The 25,037-nt window shown below is 39.1% G+C and overlaps 1 protein-coding gene and 1 long non-coding RNA gene across 3 annotated transcripts in view; one reads left to right on the top strand and one right to left on the bottom strand.

The window, feature by feature from the left end:
• Positions 1-25,037, bottom strand: part of LOC149786724 (xaa-Arg dipeptidase-like) — a 74,494-nt gene that overhangs the window by 37,772 nt on the left and 11,685 nt on the right. The window contains exon 3 of the mRNA XM_089977223.1: positions 6,153-6,295. Within this exon, the coding sequence (XP_089833349.1) occupies positions 6,153-6,295 (143 nt within the window). The remainder of the gene's footprint in view (positions 1-6,152; positions 6,296-25,037) is intronic.
• LOC149786723 (uncharacterized) overlaps positions 6,390-25,037 on the top strand; it is a 71,198-nt gene continuing 52,550 nt past the window's right edge. Inside the window, exon 1 of one of the 2 annotated variants that reach the window (XR_016425019.1) lies at positions 6,390-6,871. This is a non-coding gene — a long non-coding RNA (uncharacterized LOC149786723). The remainder of the gene's footprint in view (positions 6,872-25,037) is intronic. The other variant, XR_016425018.1, reaches the window with a different exon arrangement.

Here is a 25,037-nt window from a genome sequence, read left to right as displayed (position 1 = left end):
AAGAGGCTGTACGCCGATTGCCACTCTTTGTAACACCACACGATTCGCTGAGGTGGTCGATCGATCAAATGATGTTTATGTTCGATCAAACGTTTGACGAATTCGGTTTTGCCTGAACCGCTAGGTCCGGCAATGAGCATGTTAAAAGGATGGCGAAGATACAAAGCCTCCCAACTGACATGATCTAAGTGTTCGTCGATGACTTTGACAGTAGAGGAAGAGGGAGCAGAGACAGCAGAGGTAGCCATAGTGTTAGGAATGTCACTTCTGACACGAAAACAAACAAGACGAGAGTTTATATACTTTTTCAGAACACGTTTATTGAATGTTTTAAACATGAATACGAAAGACAATAAATACATAAAACCCAAAGGCTTAAGTACAAGGATAAAAGGCACATGATAACCATCAACGTGGAATAAAAACAACTGTCTGTACAACATGTTTTGGGTAAAGTTCTGACCAGTTCTATAGGGGGTAAGGTCACACAAGTGTCCTCCCGAAAGGGTCTTTCAGGACTGTCCACGACAGTCCTGTCCTGAGTGACGGGTTCTTCTGGTACCGTCACTAACACAGGTTGAAAAGTAACTTTTTTCCTTGAACAACTCTCGTGCATACTGGGCCACTTCTTGGGTCCAAGCCTCAAAATCCCATTCTTTCCAGGCACGGACATCTGTCCAGTGGGGATGTAAGTCACAAGCTACACACACATCGTCATACACGTCTTGGGTAGCTAAAAGTTGACGAATCTTTTTTTCCCGTAGAGGTCGAGAAGTATCCAGATGAAACCGCAAGGCTTTGAGCAAAAGGAGTCTCTCGTGACCATTTAAGGCGATTTGAGTGGTAAGTACTGATCGTAAAGAGTCCACAAGGAATCGGCTGGTAAACGAAATCCTAGAAAACAAGTCACTAAGACACACACTATGCGTCGTCCCAAATTGATTGGATACAGTTCTTGTAATAATTGATGGTAATGATCCACGGTTTGAATATGGTCATTGAGTTCCTTCCACGGAATCTGTTGGATTACATGCGATAAAAGTCGCGGCATGGCAGCCTGTTTTTATAGTCTCTTTGTTTCGGAAACAATACACGTACTTTCTAGCCAGACATCTTCGTTTTCCAGTGGGGAATTTAAATGTTGCATACTGTAACCGAAACGTCAGACTTCGTTAAGAAGTTTCCTCTTCCGCTAAGTAGATTCCACGTAAAATATGTCGGTAATCCTTTACCTTGTCTTCCTCAATGTGTTGCACTAGGTGAATCTCGAAGTAACCAAAATGATCAACACGTGGATCATCGGGGGCCTGGAAGTATTGAACAAGGTCTGACCACTGAAAAAATTTCTGACGAAACAGTTCTCTTATACCATTCAGGTACCAGTGGTTAAAGATCTGGTGACGTAACGGATGCAATTGTTCTTTACGTTTGACTTGCATTTTGACCAGCTCTCGGTAAATCCTTTCTCTCAATTCCACAGGCAAAGCACGAATGTTCTCTTGTAAAGTATCCATGAATAAGTCAGACCGTACAATTCACAATCTTCGCCTAGAGCAAAAGTAATCCACATAGTGAATAATTTCTGACCACTGCCATGCAGGGTAACGTCCAAGAATGTCACTGAACTCTTTTGATGTAAACGGTCTAGAGTAATACAATAGGACGAGTGCACACTTGACCCAAAGAAATCTAACACACTGGTTGACTTTTTTCACTTTCCTCTTGTGAATTTCTCGGCACAAAGGTTCTACAGTCACCCATTGAGATTTCACTCTGGCAAGTCCCTGCCAAACTTCCTTGTAAATCTTCTCTTGCAGTTCTTTAGGTAATGATTCAATATCGTTTTTGAAATGAAGTTTAAATACTGGTCTCGGTGATGTCCAACATTTAACTCCTAGCCAAACTGGTTTCTTCTTCGTCAACGACATGGTAAGTTACTTTAATGTCTCGGTCCCACTAAGGGTAAGCAATGACAATTCGGTGACCATCGAGCATGTTCTACCTAGGCCGAATCTTGTGGTTCCCAGTGGTGAAGTGACACACCGCAACTGAAGCACTTGACTTTATCTCCTTCGCCCAAGTAGAAAAATCCGGCTCTGGCTAATTCTTCGGGGGTCGGGCCTCCCAGATACTTAGGCCATTTTCCTTTGAACGATTGAAGATGATTTTCAAAGTCGCAGTATTCCGACAAACGCACAGGAAACGAATCTTCGTCTTTCACAGGTTCGTTTCGATGAGGGTTGGGTGACATGGACAGGAGTTCGCTCAGGGCTGGATGACATCCGTAGGGGGGTAAACGTGAAGGTGAACATCCACCTTTAAAACGAAACCCAGTAAAATGTCCAAGAGGACGAGTGGCATCACTTTCGCATCCCTCAGGTTTGACATGCACAGCATCACTTTCCATGATAGGGGTAGTGACACTAAAGTTCCCATGATGCTTTACGGCATCGCTAAGGTCACAACGTACAGCATCGTACCCATCGCACGGCTCACAATCGCATTCCACTTCAGAAGCCCCATACTTGAATTGTGCCTTTCTAAACTTGTTTTGTGTTTCTCTGAAAGTATTCATCTTGTTCGCTTGGCCTTGGTAGTCACAATGAACTATCGATCTTGCCTAGAGTTCCTTTTTATATACAGACCAATACCTACGTGTCCATACGGCAACGTAAAGTGATTGGGAAGTCGCACTCGCTTCTGGTACACGATTTGATAGACTTTTTCCAAGGGTCGACTGACGATGTGGTGAGTGGGTAAACGTACAATCTTGTTCGGTTGATAGGTGGTCACTTTAAAGTTTCCATCCTCTCCCGATTGCAAGGCTTCTTTCAATACCCCAAAGTTGACCACTCGACTGGTACGATAATTCAGAGTCAGTCCTTTCACTTTGCACGTCGTGTACACTTCTCCTTGTGGGTCCCGGTATTCGTAGCCGTAATTTTTGGGACCGCCACTGACGAAACTTAGAATCTTGTCGTCGGGATGCTCGTCTGTCCAGGCTCCTAAACGGTCTCCTTCGATGTCAGGGTGCTGTTGACTCGGGTGATGGATGTAAATGCAACTGTCCGTGTCAAAGTACAGGACGCGTTCCCCTAACAGTTATAAAGCTTCGTACAATTTTAAGCGAGCATGAGCTGTCACGTAAGCCGCAATGATGACATTTCCAAAAGGGTCGTCTTGTACAAAGTCCAGATCTTCTTCGTAATTGACCAAGATCAAATCCTCGCGAACGACGTGTTTCATGTATTTGGTTTTGTCGTGAATCATCTGGAAGTAGCGGGAAGGTTCTGTCAAATATTCCGTTTTGGGTAAACACGGTCGTTGTGCCATTTTACCCCACAAGCAATTTAACATCACTTTGGCAAACGATCGCCTGCCTTCGTTTTTCTCGATGTGATCTAAAGTGATGCCTTCTTGTTCATAGTATTTCTCTTTGAATGTCTTTTCGTCTTCGGGAGTGTGACACCAGGAAGGATAGCCGCTGGCTTCTTGCTTCAGTTTCAAAAAGTCATCCATGTAGTCGGCGAAAATGCCTTTCTGACTGGGGTCACCCTTGTGGTATTGTTGTGTCTTGGGAAAGTGACAAATTTCGTACACTTCTAACAGTTGGTATCCCATGTCCAGAGCTTTGAACAATTCCACGCTGACCCACGTCCCCGTCAAGGCCCGTTCTTCCTGGGTGTGATGGCAAGGCTGGTCTTGGTTGCACGTTTCGGCACAAGTACGGCACAAAGGAAACATCAGTTTGCCTTGGCAATGGTGAGGTAACACGGGATGGTACAAGTCCGTGGGCGGCAAAACTTTACACTTGATCAGACCTTCGTATTGTCGAATGTTTTTCAGGTCGAAGTGTTCCGTCAGCAATTGTGGGTGCCCTACAGGAAAGCGACAATATTTGCACACGTAGGGATACAGCGAACACACGTCCAAGTATTTGATTTCTTCTCCAGCAAACAGGTGGCATTGGTCCTTCCTCCGTACAAACTATCCCTCGGGTTCAGGGGGTCCATCAGCTTGTAACTTTCCACGAGGCGTTTAAACTCGGGATCGGTTTTCAAACGGTGATCGTACTCGTGTTCCCACATTTCCACCACTTGGTATCCTTCCTGTTCTAACTTTAGACGTCGCTGACAAGTGTCCTGGTACAAGTCTTCCATGGTTCGTTGTAAAAACTGATTTTTAGTGCTACGATCAGGGTAACAGACGGGACATCCGTGAAATAAGCAACCGTTAAACTCGTACACGATCTTAGGGTTTTCTAAGTCCCAGCCATCTACCGAATACGTTCCGATGGTCTTTTCACCCCCTCCGTTGCGGGCATGCTGAATCCACTTGTCTTCCTTGTCGCACAAGTAATGTAACCAACGTAGGGCTTTGACCGAGTATTGACGTTTGACATAGTTGGTCGATTGAGGGCTGATGACAGCTACGGTGTTTTCAGGCATGAATCATTGTCTGTACACTAAGGAACACGCTTTGGCAATGGTGCAAGCTTCTTTCAAAGGATCGACCCCTCCGTGTTCCATGAACAGTTCTCGAAATTTTCCACAGCAACGTCGTAAAATGTCCACGTCGGAACGACAATACTTTAACATTTCTTCCTGAAAGTCAAAAGGGTCCGAGGCGTGAGCCTGGTACCAAGCGTAGAAAGCTTCTCGTTGTTCGGTACGCATGTTGTCGGGGTCGTAATAGTGAGCCTCAGGTAAATGGGGTAGAACGGCGTGTTGATTGGCTTCCGTATTGAAAAAGTGTGGAAAGTACCCTTTAGCCGCGGAATGAATGGTCTTAGATTTATAATGATTCATGCCAAGTACGATGAAATCTATCAAGGGGTTAGGAAATACAAGCAACTTAAATACTTGAACCGAAACCATAGCAAACCGTGAATGACCACGACCACGCCGAAAAAATTACCGTTATATCTCGTTCCGACTAACGTGGACTAGACAAAAACGGCACCGGCGGTAAATGATTTTCTCACCCATCTATTCCTCCGCACTATCAACAGCCTTCCTCGAAATTTCGCCAGTTGAGTAGCCGTCTGACAGATGCACGACGGACAGACTGACCGATTGAAATGCAGCTCCATTATTGAGGACTTCGAATCAACTCCATGAGTGTGGAGTTTGATTAAATCCATGAAGGGTTTATCTTTAACCAAAATGGATAAATCAGTGCACTTATGTTTTTTAAACAAAAATATCAATTTAAAGCATATTAAACAGGTACATTTTTTAAAGAAAATATATATGAGAATCGTTTCAATTAATGCGTAGCCAGATCAGAAAGCAGAATACCAATCTCGACCTCGGTTTTCGAGATGAATAAACACTGAGCACATGCATTAAAAATCTTGGCCACAGATAAAACCTATGCGTACAAATTGCACATTCTCATGGGTCGGTGGTTCTTTCCAGGGTTATCCCGGGTTCTTCCTCCACCATTAATACTGGCCGTCATGTATAGCCTATCGTGTGCTGAAAAATGGCGTTAAACCCTACAACAACAACAACAACAACAAATTGCACAGGTATACATCCATTTTTAAATGACCCAAGTCTCAGGCAATAACATTGACTTTTCGCTTAGCTCATATGCAATAGAGCCAGAACCCACTTGGACATGCGTCCGCCCCTAAAAAGAATAGAACAAGGTCGAAAGGTCTCTATGTGCGGGAAATTCATTCGCCGAGAAAGCGGAATTTAACGCTAAACTGTATGCACAAATCAACCGCGTTTTTAAGAAGAAACATGAGATAGATACATGAAAATATAACTATAAATTGAATCAGTATGCTAAACATGTATTAGAAGGCTTATTTATGCATTTCACATTGTGTGCATGTATCCATGATTATATACAATAAATATGTAGAATTACACCGTGACATTCAAACAGGTTAAACACTTTTAAATCGATCCAAGCATGTATCGAGTCCATGCCAGGGATCTATCTATCCATGTGTGCGTATTGTTTCAAGACTTTCCAATTTATACCTTCCTCTGTGGTTTTTTAAAGGTCTTAGATTATGATGGAAAACATTTTAAAAAACCGAATATTTCTTCATATCTTTAGACATGTGTGTGTGTGTGTGAGAGAGAGAGAGAGACAGAGAGAGAGAGAGAGACAGAGGAATGAATGGCGCTCACCATGTACCCTCCAAGTGGGTTTCATTTGCTGACGAAGACATGACACGCTCTGGTAGCACAACACAGCGGCGTCCAGGGCGTTTACACCCTCCCATGGGAATGCTGACGCATGTGCTGCTTTACCTAGAAACTTCACAGTCACTCTATAAAAATTTTAATGCAAAGTTTGTAAAAATATACAAGTTAAAAACTCGAATGTAGTCATCTGGACAGTCAGTAAAATGCAAAAGCAGATTCGTATTCCACAAAATATAAGGTCGGCCGTCATCGCCTAAATTACATGAATGAAATGAAATGGATCCATATTTGAAACGAGGTAGTATGAAATAAAATTATTTGAAAAAAGAAAACGGATTTAAGAACTCTAATTCAAAGTTAAATGCTATCATAATGCAATGTTTCGCTCTATTTAATATGAAAGAAAACGAAGTACCTGGTGTTACGAAATGCCCGATATGGCTCATTTAGTCTTCCATACTTTTCATTTAATCAGGTTGTCTTGTTTCACGCGCCGTAATATTTCTGTAAATGTAATTTTTCGTCGTATCGCGTGACGCTTTTATTGCTCGCGCGGCACGTGCGAAATAATGTATTATTGCGCACTACTATATATATCGGGTAGAGATATTGAAGGGCACAGCCAATATAGAGGGAAGCTCTTAAACATATTCAGCTGTCGGGCAGGTGCCATTGTAATTTCGTTAAAGCCAAACAGTTGGGTGAGTCGAATGTTTTTTTAGTCAACTCTTTTTATTATTTACAATAATTATTCAGTTTCGTAAAAGCACGTTCATTGTTGTATTATGTGGTCACATCGTTTATCGTATTTGCAATTCAGTTTATTAAGATATAACCTAGGCAATGTAGTAACGAGTTATTTTCATCTAGTCGCTATCACGACTAATTTCGAAAACATATTATGTATGTATTAATGTCATAGCATTACGTATATTTGTTTTTATTGCATAGCATTCCTATGTCATACTTCGTGCCTATTTTGTTGTTGTTGTTGTTGTTGTTGTTGTAGGGTTTAACGCCATTTTTCAGCACACGATAGGCTATACATGGCGGCCAGTATTAATGGTGGAGGAAGAACCCGGGAAATCCCCGGAAAGAACCACCGACCCACGAGAAGCTATCGTATATTCTTAAAGCAGTTGCAACAAAACCCATTCCAATTAAATTAGACTATTGGAAAGGTGTGTTTATTTTCCATATTCAGCTCGCCGGTTATGAGCAGCCGGATGGGCTTGTGAATACCATGACGTCTGGTGTACCATTACTAGTATAACCCACCAATTCAGTGCCAACGTACGGGTACAAGTGCGGAGGGGAAAGTGACCGTGCCAAAGAGAAGGCCGTGTCAACGTGTATTTTCCAAACAAGTAGCGTTTTGACTACAAGTAAAGCACAATAACAAGTAGTGTTTTGACTACAAGTAAAGCACAATAACAAGTAGTGTTTTGACTACAAGTAAAGCACAATAACAAGTAGTGTTTTGACTACAAGTAAAGCACAATAACAAGTAGTGTTTTGACTACAAGTAAAGCACAGTAACAAGTAGTGTATTGACTACAAGTAAAAGAACAATAACAAGTAGTGGTTTGACTACATGTGAATTATGACAGTAGTGTCTGACTACATAAATGTTTGCAACCAGTAGTTCATTATATGGGTTTGCAACAAGCATTTGTTTATATGAAAGTTTGCTAGAGATATTTGTGTACATGAAGTTTACATGGAGTTTCTAGAACTTTTTGACTACTTGAATGTGACATTGTAGTCAAAGTATATTTCATATGTGTTTTCTATTCATTTTATATGCTTTGTGTTATTTTCATATCATTAGTACCAGTGTTTAATATATTGTCATTTGTCATCCACGAACGTGTTTATTGTTTCTTTTAAAACCCTGCCCGGTCTCAAAGGGTCAGCTCGATTACGTTACACCTGGTAATGGAACATTTAACCGATCTGTGTGTGTGTGTGTGTGTGTGATTTTGATTTATAATGTAGCTTTAACAATTTTCAGCCATATCGTTACGATGTCTGCAGTGTGGCAGTTCATAGTGTTGTTATAGGGTTTAACGCCATTTTTCAGCACAAGATATATACGTGGCGGCTAGCATAAATGGTGGAGGAAGAACCCGGGAAAACTCCGGAAAGAACCATAGACCCACGAGAAGCTACTGGCAAGCTTTCTCACACACCCACATTGGCCGAGCCTGACACTCGAACCTACGCAGACAGAGGTGAGATGGCAATGATCCGTAACGGTGAGCACTTTAGACCACTCGGTAACTCGGGACCCCAAGTTTAGAGTGATGTCTAAGGGCATCATGTCGCAGACATATAGCATGATGTCCCACCCAGTCACATAATCATGACACCAGGCCGACCATTCATAACATAAACCTCTTAACGCTGAGCGCCAAGCAAGGAAGCTGTTAGTCCCATTTGTATAGGTCTTTGGTATGACTTGGCCGGGGTTCGAATCCGCGACCTCCCGTATCCGAGGCAGATGCTCTAACCACCGGAGTGGTCAACAAAGTCTGACTGGGACTAGAATTCAAATTTAAGTTCAAACTGGAAATGCTTTAGCGAAAAAATAAACGTAAGAAGGGTGGCGCCTCCATCCGTGGCACATGATGTCTGACGCACAAGTTAATTAATCTACAAAAACATTAAAGCTTGCGGTTGAGGATTTTTCGCAGACCAAACTCGGACAGCTATGATCCTATATGTGTAATTATCCATACCAAGATACATCTATAGTGTTTCTTTCGTTACATAATAGACTACAACATTCATTTCCAATCAGCACAAAGAGACTTGATCCACATTATAGAATGAACGTGCGAAAGTGCGCCACCTTTCTTTCTCTTGCACTGCACCAGCTTCCAAAACCTATATCCATCGACTAAGAAGATTAAATCTTAATATTATTGATTAATAGTAATTAGCAAGTTTATTGACTTGATATACTGTATATAATAAACCAACAAATTGTTCTATGTGACGTAGTTATAGATCTATCATTACTGACCGCACGCACATTCACATACATTGGTATTTTTTTTATTTCTAATCATACTTCTGTTTGAACGCGTAATCATCAAGGTTTTTTTAACTGATCTGCTGATAGAACGTAACCTTTGTGTCACGACAGGCTTGGATAACCCCATTTCTAAGGTTCTGTCTTTTTCTGTCTGTCTCTATCTCTGTATGTCTGTCTGTCTCTCTCTCTCTCACACACACACACACATTTTATAACTTAAATGAAAGAATGAGATCTAAGGCTTTATGGCTCTTTTGTGACCGATGAAACAGATCTCATCTTTGATTCTGATCAACAATAAATACATCTGCGTAACATAAGTACTCAATAACTATTTATAAAAGTTCACTCGGGATATCCCCCTGGTTAATGAAAATGATTTTGTAGATATCAGTATGTATTTTTCATAATTCGAACGTAAGTTAATGCCTCAGCAAAAACGTTTTCTGGCCATTGACTTAAAAACGCTTCATTTAGACCTATATTATCATCACAAGTCTGAAAAATGTCGCGAAAATACTTGAAAACAGAGTGTCTAATCGCTGGGCAACAAAATTAAGGATTGACTATGCAAAACAGAAACGCTCATCCAGGAAATGCAGTAGGGAAATATTCCATCGGACTAAGAAACACGATTACAGGCTCTTACGAAATTGAAATATACTGAAACAGTTATAGGGTGGTGTAGATGTGTGTAGTTACAGGGTGGGGCTGATCTGAATGTGATATAAATGAAGTGACTGAGTCACTGACTGCCTCGTTCTTTGCAACAGCGTGGAGTCACAGCAGTTGGCGTATCGGACACGTGACTAGAAGGGTATATGCTCATCAGAACAGCCCAGATTAGCTACCGTGGTCAATGCTCTTCACTTGACTTGTTTCATCACGCTACGACCTTCACGTGTCGCTGTGTCGAACAATACCGAAAGCCCAAAACTCGATTTAAATATAAGAATAAACGATAAAAGAAAACAGCTTATCAAATTTTATGTTTTATGTCACTATTCTGTCAACACAAGATTCAGATTATGCTAAATATCACTGCAGATATGCTATCTCTTTCATTTTACTTGCCATATTGTTTGAAAGCCTGTATGTACATGCTAATAGTTGGTACATATATATAACCTATAGCAAAAAAGTGTATATAAGATGAAAGCAGAGACTTGATTCGTATCACAATCAAATACGTCTCGAACCCCAAACCTGCCACTCCACTACTGCACCCAACAAGTGTTCTGTATTGGCTCTGTTTGGTCTCAGTTACTAGAGGATGCGATTGACGGGATCGACGTATCAAGCATTAAGTAATGCAAGCTTGATTTTGATAGAAAATAAGCTATAATTCTAAATAATAGATTACGATGTTTTCTTTAAAGAAATATCTAACAGTTGGTGGTCTTGTATTTTTAAAGAAAAAAATGGCGGAACGGAGGGTGGGTAGTCTAGTGTTTTGGTGATAGCTTTGAGAGTTGTTCTTTTGTTGTTTTTTTTTGTGAAAAGTTTGATGGATAGTAAGCTTGGTGGATTTTCAGAGTTGATGACCTAGCGCTTTCTGAGAGATTTGGCAGATAGGAGAGTCGGTTTTCTAGTATAGTATTTTCTTTTTTTTCTTGAAAAATTTGAGTCTTGGTGACCTAGTCTTTTTGTGATAATGTGGCGGAGAGATGGGTGTGCAGCCAGCAGCACAGGGGGCGAACAGACCACTTGTCTGAAACCTCATTTGCTTAAAATATAAGCTTCTTCCGAAATAAAAAAAAAATAAGGTCACTGCTAACCTGACCGAGTTTTTATCGAAATTTGTGTTTACATACCGGAGGTCCCGCCCCCTCCGCTGCTATCAATTTATCCAAAAAATTTATCAAGTCCAATACGATATCTTGTTCTAGGATCATGCAAATTTATTTTTATAAACCCGTGCTGGGTTGATTGTGCTTGTGAAAAGAAATTTCTGAATTTAATTATATCCATGTCACCGCTACACCAAGTTTGATGAATTTTTCGCAACGTGTGCGTATCAACTCCATTAAACATAACTAAAATATTACAGTTATCTCTGATCACTTCTGGTATTTGTGTGTATCGCTGGCTAACATAAATCACATCAGTGTTTTTATGTCTGCCACGTGGAAAAATTCTGGCAGGATTTGATTGTTTGTCCAGCATCACATCATCGTATACAACTAAATTATTAATAAATCCGTCTAAAGCATCAACGCTCGGCGCTTCATCAATATCGGTTATAAACTCGATAACATCGTTATCTTCGTCCGGTAATCTTGCGTTTTCATTAAAATCTTTAAGTACACCATAACATCGTTGATCAACAACTGATGGTGCTACCAAATATAACTTATCCCATTTTAGCCATCTCATTATCAGATTAAGTAATAATTGCGTCTTACCCGATCCAGATGGACCTATTATTATCATTCTGATCGAATTTGGCAACGCAGGATGGTGTTTAACTGGCTCCTGTTTTCGTGTCACTGAGAAATCAATTATATCCATATATAAATAATATGAATCTATATTGTTTACGTTGTAGTGTTAAAACTGCAACTAATGATCTATCTACGGTTACAACAAAAAATGCGAGAATAGCATATGGTGGAAGGTGTACAGTATGTAACAGAAAAGTTTTCTTTTTTACCCAAAAAAGATGGTGGTGATATTGCTAAATTAATGTCAAATTTCCCAGGAACCCCATGGGCTAAATACCCTGGAGAAAAACATCTACCAGGATATAATTATTGTGGTCCTGGTACTCGACTTGATATCAGGCTTGACAATCAGGATCAACCAAAACCAGGTGAGCATCCCACAAATTATTGATAAAGCATGTCACGTTCATGATGTGGCTTATAAAAATAAAGATCTACAACATAGGCATATTGCAGATATGAAGTTGATTCATTCGCTAGATTCCATAAAAAATAAAAATATCAGAGAAGCATTAGCTAATTGGTTAGTAAAATCTGCGATGAAAGGTAAACTCGTATTAGGAGCTAGTAATTAATTATAAATGGAATCAATTTATTATAGTCCAAGGGGATATTGGAGGGGTAAAGCAGGAATTAGTAAACTCGCTGATGCAGCAGCGGTTAAACAGTCTACTGCTAAAGCGTGGTTATCCAAACAAGCAATATGACAAATTTACCTACCATCACCGAAACGAATTCAGTACGCGTATTTCGATGTTAGTGATCCTAATGAAGTTCATCAAGCAGATATTCTGTTTTTACCTTATGATACGATTAAAGTACGTAGACGTCAAATAACATACAAATACGCGTTAGCTGTCATTGACATTGCAAGTAGATATAAAGAAGCGGAACCATTATCAACGAAAACATCATCTGAAGTAGCCGATGCGTTTGAACGAATTTATCAACAAGGACCATTACGATGGCCACAACTATTACAGGTTGATCCTGGCAAAGAATTTCTTGGTCCAGTATCATCGTTGATGAAGCAACATAATGTCAAAATCAGACGAGGACACACTGCAATTCATCGTGATCAGGCAATTGTTGAACGATTTAATCGAACACTTGCTGAGCGGTTATTTGGATATCAATACGCGAAGGAATTCATTCAAGATAAAAGATCTCGCGAATGGGTTGCAAGATTACGAAGTGTGATAGCCGCGTTAAATAATGAGATTACTCGAACAACCAATATGAAACCTATTAACGCAGTTACCAAAAAAAGTATACCTGTATAACGACGTGATTTTTCAACACAGCCAGTATTAGGTAATGTGACCGTAAGATATTTATATGAACGAGGTGAACTTGAAGGTGGCAAAAAAAAAAAAAGAGCGACTGATCCTATTTGGAGTATTACGACACACAAGATATCTAGCGTAACAAGATCTACTGGTAGACCCGCAATCTACAGACTGGATTCAACTGCTCCTCAACGTGGTTTTACACGTGAACAATTGCAGGTGATTCCTGAAGATACACAATTACCACCGCAATCACTTAACTAGAACCCCTACGTCGATTACATTCAAGACAGGTCAGCATCGTATTTTCGCGTGTATGGCCAAGATGGTTATCTTTCCTATCTACGGTAAATTGTCTTGGATCATTTTTCAGATACCGCCATAACATTATACAATTACAACTTGCACAGTGATTATTCTGCTGCTGTTTCAGCGTGTTGATAAATTCAACGTCAAGATCAAAGTCGCCTTTATTTTTTTATCACACTGTTTATAACCAGCTAATTTTTTTCTTATTATGTCACCGTCAACATCATCATCATTGATCACTGACTCGTCCAGGATAATCCTTCGTAGTTGAGATATTCTTCTGACTCGAGTAACTGCGAGATAAACCAAATTTGACCACTCGATACGATCATCGACGATCCAAACAACTGTATCAGAGATAGTTAATCCTTGAGATGAATGAATCGTCATCGCATATCCTAGCGTCCACGGGGATTTATTTGTTTTAGCGCATCTTCAACAACATTGACATCAACTGCGACAATATCATTCAACACAAGATTCTGTTTCTCGGTCTGTCCTGGTATATCAACATCAATATTTTGTCGTCGTGTATCTGCTGGTCGATAACATAACGGAACTGGCAACGTTGGAAACCTTTCTCGTTGTAATTGAAACAACCGCTGCTGAAGTGTCTCTATCTTTCTACTTGCAACTATCAAATCGTTTGGTCTCCACGTGCGCAAAAAGTCTTTCATGGGTGTTTCTGAAATCACTTCACGCATTACTTCACATTGAATTTTATTTGGTCGTAGTCTGATTAATTTTTTAAACTCTCTTAATTCTGGATCAAGTGCTGTATGATCATCAGTCACTTCTTCGAAGTGGTCAACAAAATCTTTCAGCCAATCATGTGGAGATGGTCCAACAAAAGGTGGTGGTTGACCGTGATCGCCACACATTATCACAGCAATATTTCTTGTTAATAGCCAATCAAGAAATGTTTTTAATGTTTCTAACGGTACTGTACATATTTCGTCCCAGACGATAATCCTCGGAATATATTTTTCACCCATCCTTGTAGAAGTCCATGCATCACCCTTCCATCGGAAGAAGCTTTGATAGGTACACGACTGCACTCCTCGTTGTTTCATCTCTCGCGCGAGTCTGTGTAGGCGTTAAAACAATCATATCTGAATTCTGAAATAATTCGATTGCTCGAGTCGTCTTACCAGAACCTCCTGGTCCGTTCAAATAAACCGTTTTATTTCTGGTTATTGGATCGTACACCAATGGTGCAGAAGATAGCTTTAATGTTTGATATTTTTTACAATAAGTATCTTTAATCGTAACATCAGCGGATTCGGAATAATCGAGTATGTTTTGTTTTTATTCTCCACGAACCCCACTGTGCACAAGTATCGATATGTAGTTGTTCCAGCAATCCTGAATATTTTTTATTGATATAAAACGAATCCGTGGCGACTCTGACAGCAAACTTAGAAACCTTATTTATCATCGATAACAAATTTATTGAAACGTACGCGAGCATCGATGATCTTAAATGAGTAAACTGCGGTGACTCGCCGTCCATGTAGCTCACAATTGTACCTAGTTTAGTTCCATTTGACAAGAAAGCTATTTCTCGAGTTATAAACGTGTTTTTCTTCGTTGGATCAGCGATTATAAAATCTAACTCAGCATCGTCCATGATCAATTTTGTACAATGTCGTTTATGATCGCATGATCCTCCTTGAGTGAACTTGCCAATTTTTCTGCCAAGATCTTTCGTAATTTTATCCTCGTAATCTGTTTTATCCGGGTTTTCATCATCAGAATACTGTTTTTGTTGTGGTAACCAAACTTCGGTTTGTTTTCGATATGATATAATTGCTTCGCTGATCGTCAACGATATTAACATCGCACAATCAAGCATATACCTTAACAGTACTATTGGTACCCACATTTTTTCTAAAAAATGTTTTCCAAACCAAATATAACAAATTGGATGAAGTCCCATAGCAAACTCGAATGACTCGATACGAGCGAATCCAGTAAGGTCAAAATCCGGTAATGGTCCATTTATTGATATAAGTGTCATTTCGTGAGTCGGATGACCGAATCGCTCAAAGTACACAGAACAATCTCCGTACCCGAGAAAACTTCCGGGATAACACGCGACCATATCAACCGAAAGAACATCTCTCTGATCGTATTTAGTATTCCATAATCCACCGTGTCCGTATTCGACACAACTGGATATTATGTCATTGAGAAAATCAAATCTAGTTGGTTTCCACGAATTTTTGTTTCTAGCAAAATGAGCCGCAACTGACGGAACAGTAAAACAGTTGCTCAATAGTTCGTCAGTATCATTAGTATATTGCAGTGCAAGATTTTTCATTTTCTCGTGGAGAAGATCCTTTCGATAAATAACGCCATTAGGTCGTACAAACTGATCAAATTTATTTTTTTCTTCCACACATGATTCGTCGTTAGAACTCTGAAATAACCATACTGACACAGGATCGTCTTTACTTATTTCGTTAATAAAATCAAACATATCTCCGCGATAGTATTTAACAGTTCGATTTCGTGGAAACACTTACTGCGCTAGTCCACGCGTGTGCGTTATGATCAATAATTTCGATCGAAGCTCCTTTTGATTTATATTTTGATTCAAACAATATTGCTACGGTTATTGGGAACTTTAGTTTTTTTCCTAACTCAGCCACATCTTTGATTGACGCCCCGGTATCTTTAACCACTTCTCCCCACGTGTTTATTATTTTACGTCTTTTATCCGTTAAGTTGTTTCCACGAGTCGAAACGGTAAAATGTTCTGTTACTCGTTCAGCCAGTTTATTTTTGAAAATTTCATCGGCGCCAGTTTATCAACGTTGGGTTTTTCATTTATCACATAGATTCCATAAATAACTGCTGTTACAGGATACGCTCGCTCGTAATACGGTTTGTCAATGCCAGTCAATAGACCTGGTTTGGAATCTTTACTTAGTATGACAGTTTTTTCACCCTTGTGTACAGGATCATATTTGTCACGGATAATCCAAATACCTGTTTCTGTTAGCACGACAAATTTTATTCTGAAAAGATATTTGCGATTATCAATGTAGTAAATGATGGTTGCTGCTCGTTTGTCATTCATCGTAGCGTCGATGACACCGTTGCGTATAATCTTGAACGTCACCATACATGAGATGCACCAGCTGTGTGAAATTCTTTCTTGGCGCCGTGAATTTTATTAATCAAACTTTTATTTTTCGGATCAACCAGATCTCGCATCGGTAGGTCGAGAGATATTCTGTCGAGGTTAAATTTATCTGCGCTCCAGGGCTTGATTCGGGACAATCTATCGAACTCGCTCATATTATATTTCAAACAAGTATTTAAATGAAAAATATTATGTTTCGATGCAAATGGTTGACGATCGGTTCATTAACTCACTGTAATAAATCCTGTAAAAACGATTTCTGCGGACAACACTTGCAGTGCGTTCACCGTGGAAGCTTGGGACCAATACCGTGCCTGCGATGTGGTGTTGGAGTACGAAGAAAAACACAATTATGTGCACGCTGTGGTGGAAAAAGATAGAGAACTTAAAAGATCTTATTATAAAAAAAATAATGACAGTGACAAATCTATAAAATCCGTACAGGACTATCTAACAATTTTCAGGAAAATTATAATTTAAACAAATACTATTATTATATAAATGGAGCAAAATATGAACGAGTTTGTGAAGCATCCTATCAAGAATTATGAATCAAATCGTAATGGTGTGATCAGAAATTGCAAGGTGAAGAGACCAGTTGGTGTTATTAGTAATACTGGTTATCTCCAGTTTACTGTTGATGGGAAGAAAAAAGATTATTGTCATAGATTTATTTTCGAATGTTTCTTTGGGATGATTAAAAATGGTCTTGTGAGTGATCATATTGATAGAAATAAACTTAATAATTTATCCAATCTGAGGGTTGTTACGCAAGTCAGAATTGTAGACTTGGAAACACCGGTTGTAATAATAAGAGTGCCAAAGCAGTCTTATCTATAAATTTATAGATGGGTGAAGAGAGAATATTTCAATCGATGTATGCAGCTGGCAAATATTTTGATATTGAAAGGTTTTCAATACATTCTGTCGCGGAAAATATAACCAGATCCGCTTTCTCTAAAAAATATGAGCAAAGAATCATCTTCCAATATCAATGATGGAGATAAATCGTCAAGTCAGTAAGTAACTACCTCGAATTATATTTATTAACTATTTATTTAATATTTGGGTCTGTAATGTACTCGTATACTACTTACCTGAGAAGGGGGATAACTCCATTGAGCATACTCATGCAATTGAGTTACTTCCCTTTGACCATGTCACGGATCCGCAGACGTGTTTATGATCGTAAGCGGAAAATTGTTGTAAATCAAACGGTACAGTACATCTATTTCAAATTTGCAATGTATTCATGTATGTCAGTTAACCATCTACGTCGTAATTGATATCAATAATTATACTCGTAGAAAGATATTTATGGTTTCTAACTTACAAACAGAAAAAATAACTGCAGTTACATTGTATAATACAATACAATATAGTAGATCCGTTGCAGAGATACATATAATTTTGATACTTCTATCGTTGATGCGGAAAAAACCCAGAAAAACTCCCCATTTATGGGTTTTCCCGGGTTCCTCCACTATATATACTGGCCTTATATGCTGTGCTTTGCCTCTAAACTTACTAGGCTACGGTGGTAGACTAGACGTTATGGGGTTTAAGGTTGTGTTTTGCCTCTAAACTTGCTAGAATGCGATGGCAATCTAGGAGTTTATATGGGGATTTATGCCCTTTGAACTCGTAGAATGCGGTGGCAAGCTATGAATTCTGGGTTGTATTGTCCTTAATTAAGTTTGTGTGTGCCCTTGAACTCGTAGAATGCGGTGGCAAGCTATGAATTCTGGGTTGTATTGTCCTTAATTAAGTTTGTGTGTGCCCTTGAACTCGTAGAATGCGGTGGCAACCTACGAGTTCTGGGTTGTGCTGTGTTCACTGAACTTCTAGAATACGGTGGTAGGCTAGAAGTTCTGGGTTGTATTATCTTCACCAAATACACCCTCTTGAGCCTCAAGGCCGTTGTTTGACGGGTTAGGGGCTCTCATAGGGGGTTGTTTCGTGTACCCACTGAACTCGTAGAATGCGATGGCAAGCTACGAGTTCTGGGTTGTGCTGTCCTTATATGTATCCCTGAACTTGCTAGAATGCGATGGCAATATAGGAGTTTATAAGGGGATTATGCCCACTGAACTCGTAGAATGCGGTGGCACGCTACGAGTTCTGGGTTGTATTGTCCTTATATGTGCCCTTGAACTCGTAGAATGCGGTGGCAGGTTGTGCTGTCCTTATATGTATCCCTGAACTTGCTAGAATGCGATGGCAAGTTAGAAGTTTATATGGGGTTTATTTTGTTTTGTTAATATCAATGATATTTAAAAAAATTGAATGAAAACTACATATCAGAATTTTAAAAAATATTTCAGATTATAATAAAAAAATTCTAAATAACGATCAATTTGCATTTTTTGCCATTGATAATTTTTATCATCGATGATAAAAATGTGGCGTATCATTAATATTGTTACTTTCGCCATCGATAATTTTTATCATCGATGATAAAAATGTTGGCGAATTTACCCCATCAATTTCTGAATAAATATTTCAGAATATTTCAGATTATAATAATTATTGTAATTTGCACAATTTTAAATACCATTTACCCCATCAAAACAAACAATCTGATTGATTTGCACAATTTTAAGTACCAACCACCGCATCGGAATTAACAATCTGATTGATTTACATGATTTTAAGCACCAACCACCCCATCAGAATTAACAAACTGATTTACATGATTTTAAGTACCATTTACCCCATCAATAATAAAATATTTCTGAATAAAATTTCAGATTATAATAATTCAGAATAAAATATTTCAGATTACAATAATTATTGCAATTTTTGCACAATTTTAAGTACCAACCACCCATCAAAATCAACAATCTGATTGATTTGCACAATTTTAAGTATCATTTACCCCATCAAAATCAACAAACTGATTGATTTACACGATTTTGAGTACCAACCACCCCATCAGAATTAACAAACTGATTGATTTGTACCAAACCACCCCATCAATTTCTGAATAAATAAAATATTTCTGAAAAATCTACGATTTCACATACAGATTCACAATTAATTCCTCTCCCCGTAGGTCAATTAAGCGTCAGAGGTGGTCTGTGAACTTAAAATTTATTCGTGTTAACATATTATTATGACACCGCAGATATACAGGATTGGTTGGTACTTGCACGATCAAATACCCAGGGGAAACTTGTGGTGTGAACGTGTATAAAATGTATCCTTGTTGAGCCTGATTCGACTTTCCAAGATCTATTTGATAGCTGCCATCGATCACATCACAGACGAGATTAACCGCGATTGTCGATGTTATATTAACGATTCCTGGTGAAATGTCTGCCGCCGCCGTATGGATCATTGTCATGTTTGAGAACAAGCAGAGGTGGAGCTATTTTTCTCCATGATTCGATGATTTTAGGAAAGTTTTCTTTGATAATATCGTTGAGTGATTTTACTAGTTTGTCGGCATTAATCCCTGGTATTACAAATGTTGGTAATTGTTGTTCAGTTATTTTGTAATGATTGAGAAACAACCGTTTAGGGGTCGTTATTGTAAGTGGTTTTGTATAATGATCAGCATCACCTTGGTAAAACATACTCCCTCCAAATGAGTTTTATTGACGTATCTAAGATCTGATATAACCTGATTTAGATGTTTTATCGTCTCAACGATTTGTTGTTTCACATCATCACTGTAGTATTTTGTGATGTCAGAAAATAAATTTCGTAGTTTGTTGATTGTCTAAATTCAGAATTAACAGGATCGGAAAATGACTGAATAAATCCTTCATCGATGATTGGATTTACTTTATCATCATGGGTATACAAATGTTCTATTTCGGGAAGCTGTTCACCATCAGCAGCAACAGTAATTCAGATAATTCCAGTCTGTCTCCATGGGAATTTGCCTAGATATTTTGGAATTGTTATAAATTTCTTTTTCTTTATTGTAAAATCATCCCGACGTGCTTCTGGTGGTCCATGATATTCTGGCGGGATTTCAGGCCAACCTAGTACGGATCTTATCGATGATTGATAAATATCAACGGCGTAATCAGGAGAATGTATCTCAACCGCAGAAGATAGCGTCAGCTCATGAACGTTAATTGATATTTTCGCTTCTTTTCCCGTTATTGATTTTATTCTACGCGCAAATTCTTCATTGATCTCTTCATTCTCATAACTGCCAGTGGGTATCCCAATAACGTTCCAGTCAGGTGTTCCATCATCTTTATTTTTATTAGCAAATGCAAGCGAATTATTTGCTGGTGTACCATTAAATGATTTCGATCTGATATTTGGCCAACTGTAATATACTCGTAATTGTGCTAGTGCAATTTCTTTTACTGGAATCGCAGTTGGAAAACTGACGTTAAATTCAGGATTAGTCGAACTTACTGAGATCATCGCTGTTTTCAGCGGAGTTGTTTGTCACGGACTGCTGGAGTAGCTCTAGTGATGTCATTATTTAATATATTTGTGCCTTTAATACCAACACAGTTGTATATTTTAATCATTTCTGTAAACTCAAAATCAGATATAATTCCATCATTAAGACCTGTTGATAACAACGAAGATAACTTCGAGTATGCTACTGTCGCCGTGTGCAACTTTATCATGTAATCGGTTAATTTTTTATTCGCGCAAGTACTTATCTTTTTTGCAATGATATTGAGCACACCTGCAATTGATGTTGTAGCTGAAATACAAATTGTTACGGCTACTGGCGCCATCATTGTTATCGTTGATAATAATACACCGGTGGACACAACAACAGCGGATACTGAATAAACGATTACGTCAACGATAACTAGTCGTCGTCGATATTTCTTTATTTTTACCGTGTATTGTTCGACTCGATCTTTTAAGTTTGTTTGCCATTCACGTGCTTGATTGTACCTGTAATGTTGCGATGCTGAGATACTCATTATATTTTATACAGTAACCAATTGAGGTGTTTCAGCCACAAATTCTAGACACCACCAGAACGATGCTGCCGTTAATTTCTTATCAGCTGCTTCCAGAATAAATATTCCTTCGTTTCCGCTATTTAATATGATAGACACAACTCCAGAAAACTTGTCGGTGGGTACGTTATGAAAATCTCGAATTTTGCAGCACTAAACAAAGACAGCGTGTACACGCCAGTGACTGTTGCAGTATATTTAAGTTTTATTTTGCTGCGACCATGTTGCGAATCCAGATGACACAGTGTATACGATATTGGTAATATGCCCGGGAGTTATTCCGGCTGAAATTTTAATCAGACTAATTTTGTTAACGATATCAGGAATTCCACTTACGACATCTTCTAGTCTTTTTTTAGTTGTGTCTAGGTTAGTTTTGATATCAGACAGTTTTATGTCAACGGCGTGCGGAGTGCCGAAGAATTTATCGATGGCTTGATCGGTTTTTTGAAAATTTCTTCGAAATCTTCCAAAAGCGCCTACGTGCACATCATACTCGGCCCGCAACGTGGATAATTTACCGTCAACGGTATTGTAGTTAAAGTGCACATATTTTTTCATCGCGGCATCTTCGTCGGATGTTGGATCTCTTAACACTGTTATCTTGTTTCCGTTCATGCTGAGTTCACCTGTCATTGTGTCGCCGGTGTTTCTTACACGATTAGCAATACTTTTGCAATTTCATCTCTGATGGTTATAAACGATATACTTGAATCCCTGATTCTACCGCCGTCAGTAAACACAGGAATATTATCCGTGACCGCACAGAGTACTCGTCGAACTATATCATTCCATTTGATGTTGCTCGTTTTTAGTTTTCCGTATCGGTCCTGAAAAACAACTTCATCTCGGTCAACTCCAGCCAGGTTCATAATATCAGCGAGTTCATCTTTAGTCGCGTACTTTGACAAATCAATGTCGGATTTTTTTTTCTTACTGGTAGAAGATCTTCCGTAAATATCAACCATTATAATTTAAGATCCGTTCAAAACGAAGCGGTTACTTGTATAATCATGCACGACTTTATGAGGTGCCGCGGAGGACTTTGATATAGCGTCGAGTACATTAATTACTTCACGGCCGCATATTGGCGGATCCGTCATTGTGTTGGTAGCGTTGAATACCAAACCGCTGCGTGAAGTGGCGCGACATACTTGATGAACTCACGAGGTGGAGCTAACCCGTAAGAATCGAAATAAACGATTCCACGTGGATCAATTGCGTATGCGGTCCAATGAGTACCAAGTCCTGAATTATCGAGATTAATAATACCTGTTTCAGCGCTGTTTGGTCGGTCCGGCAATTGATCTCGCATAAAAACACCTCTGAAGTTTTTTATTTTTAGTTGTTTAGCAGCATCACGTAAATCAAAATTTGATGCTGGAATAATTAACGAAGTGATCCTGGAAGCCTCAGACCTCTTCCCCAACGAGATCCCGGTAATCTTAATCCGGTCCCTCTTTTTTTAAATCCTCGCCCTGTTGCTTTCTTTAATGACATTCAAGCAGTTGTTCCAACAGCACCTAATGCGGCTGCTTTTGCTACGGCAGGTGCGGCTGTGGCAATTAATGCTGGAATAGCCGCGAGAGGTGGAAAAATACCGCCTGTTTTAACTGAGTCTTTAACCGCACCCGCAGAGAGATTAAGTTTGACGCCTGTCTTTGATTGTTTAGCGCTGTTGAAATGTTTAAGTTGACGTTCTGATAATAATTCATTTTGACCACCCGTGATCTGATCTCGCTTTAATGATATTTTCATTCCGCAGTTTTTGCTGAATTTGATTGAAGGGTTTTAATCTGAACAGGAGTCAGACTGACACTAACGTGATGATATGGCATTTTATGATAATACTCGTGTTTTTAAATAATATGATTATAGATTTTCCACTGGTGCATCAACGACTCTCATTCGACCACCAACACCCTCAAGCAACATTGATTTGTCGCTAAATATAACAGCAACTGTAAGCACCATAAATAGCTGGTGGACCAACTACGGCAACAGGAGGTTGTGTTACCTGAGCTCGAAAGTGAATATCAACGACAGATTGTCTAGATAAATCAAGATGTTCCAACGAAAAATAATAAATCGAATATAATGTTGTAAAATCTAGTTGTGATATCTGCAGACCAGAATCTATATTTTGATCACGTCCCATAAATGACATCAAACGATGATATGCACGCGCTACGTGATTTTGATCAAAATTTAACAATATATCTTCAGCTGGCTCTTGATGTCCATTTATCCGCAAAGAAACTTCATTAACTCCAAGTTTGTCAACTATCATGTGACTGTGTACTTGTGAACCCATTCGCGTAAAATCTTGAAAAGCAACAAATATGTCGTGGTGCGGAAACACCTTGCTGTGAAGCTATATGCCATGTAAATAAGCCATTAACAGAACTTTGGATACTCTCTGTGGTCACTGTAAGCTATGATAACAATGATTTACCGCCTGAATCCATAAAAGAGAGTAATTTTTGTTCCTCAGCAATTGATGGAGTCATTACTGGCATCCACAATGAAAGTTTTGTCAGTATTACTTTACCAGCATCACCAGCAGGTCTCCAGAGTGCATCGTTATCATCACCCTTTCTTACCAGTACAATTGTATGTCTAGCCCCGAAGATAACTTTTCTAACATTTCTGCAAAATCCAAATATATGAGATAATGGAATCGCGCATGAGAAATTTCTACGATTACCTCTTAACATCGATCGTCGTGATGAAAATCCTAAGTTGAAATCTGGATTAGTACCATGAACAGCCGGCCACACATCAGCATCAGCGTTATTGGCAAAATTTCTTGGTCGTCCTATATTATACTGTATGTGATCTGAGTGATCAGAAGTCTTTGGCGAACATCATTGTCGGACCGGCTGATCTTGTATAATCATCTGAATATCTTGCTAGACCTATTATCGCTGTGGCAAAATCAACGTCTTTTTGAATCGATTCAATATTTCTTCCATGAATCGTGTATGTGGCACTGTCAAACAAAGCCATAATACCTTTGTTAACAAAACCGATTCTAACATCACCTCCGTACTCAGTATCATCTGTTTTTATAATTTCACCTTCTACTTCAATAAACGCTTCGGCGGGTAAGAAATATCTACTTGTATCCTGAACTTGTAATTCGATTCGACTACGTTGATTTGGTTGTCGTGCGTCATAAGAATAAAATTGATAATCGCGTATTGATTCATCTTTGAGAACTGGTGCGTTTATATCAAACGCTGGATCGGATACACGTTTGAACATCTTATTATAATTGCTATGATCTAAATCATGGTCGCCTTGACTTGCCAAGGACACGAAGACCGCTTCCTGCTATTAAACTTGAAGCTACATTTTTTTCTGCTTCAGATAATTCCGCTAGTTTTTGATTTGCGGCTTGATTTATTATTTTACTGACATTTGCGGGCATAACTTCAGTGCTGGCCAGTTTCATTGGTTGCTGTTTTTTTCGTACTGATCGAGATAGTCTGTCCTTGACTGTCGAAAACGCTTTACTGGCAAGATTACCAATGGCGCCAGGAATTTTATCACGAACAGCCTCAATAGCCTTCATCCCTAATTGTTTTGCAATCGGTATTGCTTTCGGAGCCATCCTTCTAAATAGACCCTGAACAACATCACCAAGTCCATCTCCGTAAATTGTTTGTAATTTGGCAGTCGT

Source organism: Sinohyriopsis cumingii, chromosome 12, assembly GCF_028554795.1.
Source record: "Sinohyriopsis cumingii isolate HCF-2022 chromosome 12, ASM2855479v2, whole genome shotgun sequence".
In the NCBI taxonomy this organism is placed as follows: Eukaryota; Metazoa; Mollusca; class Bivalvia; order Unionida; family Unionidae; genus Sinohyriopsis; species Sinohyriopsis cumingii.
This window is presented reverse-complemented; position numbering and strand designations above follow the sequence as displayed.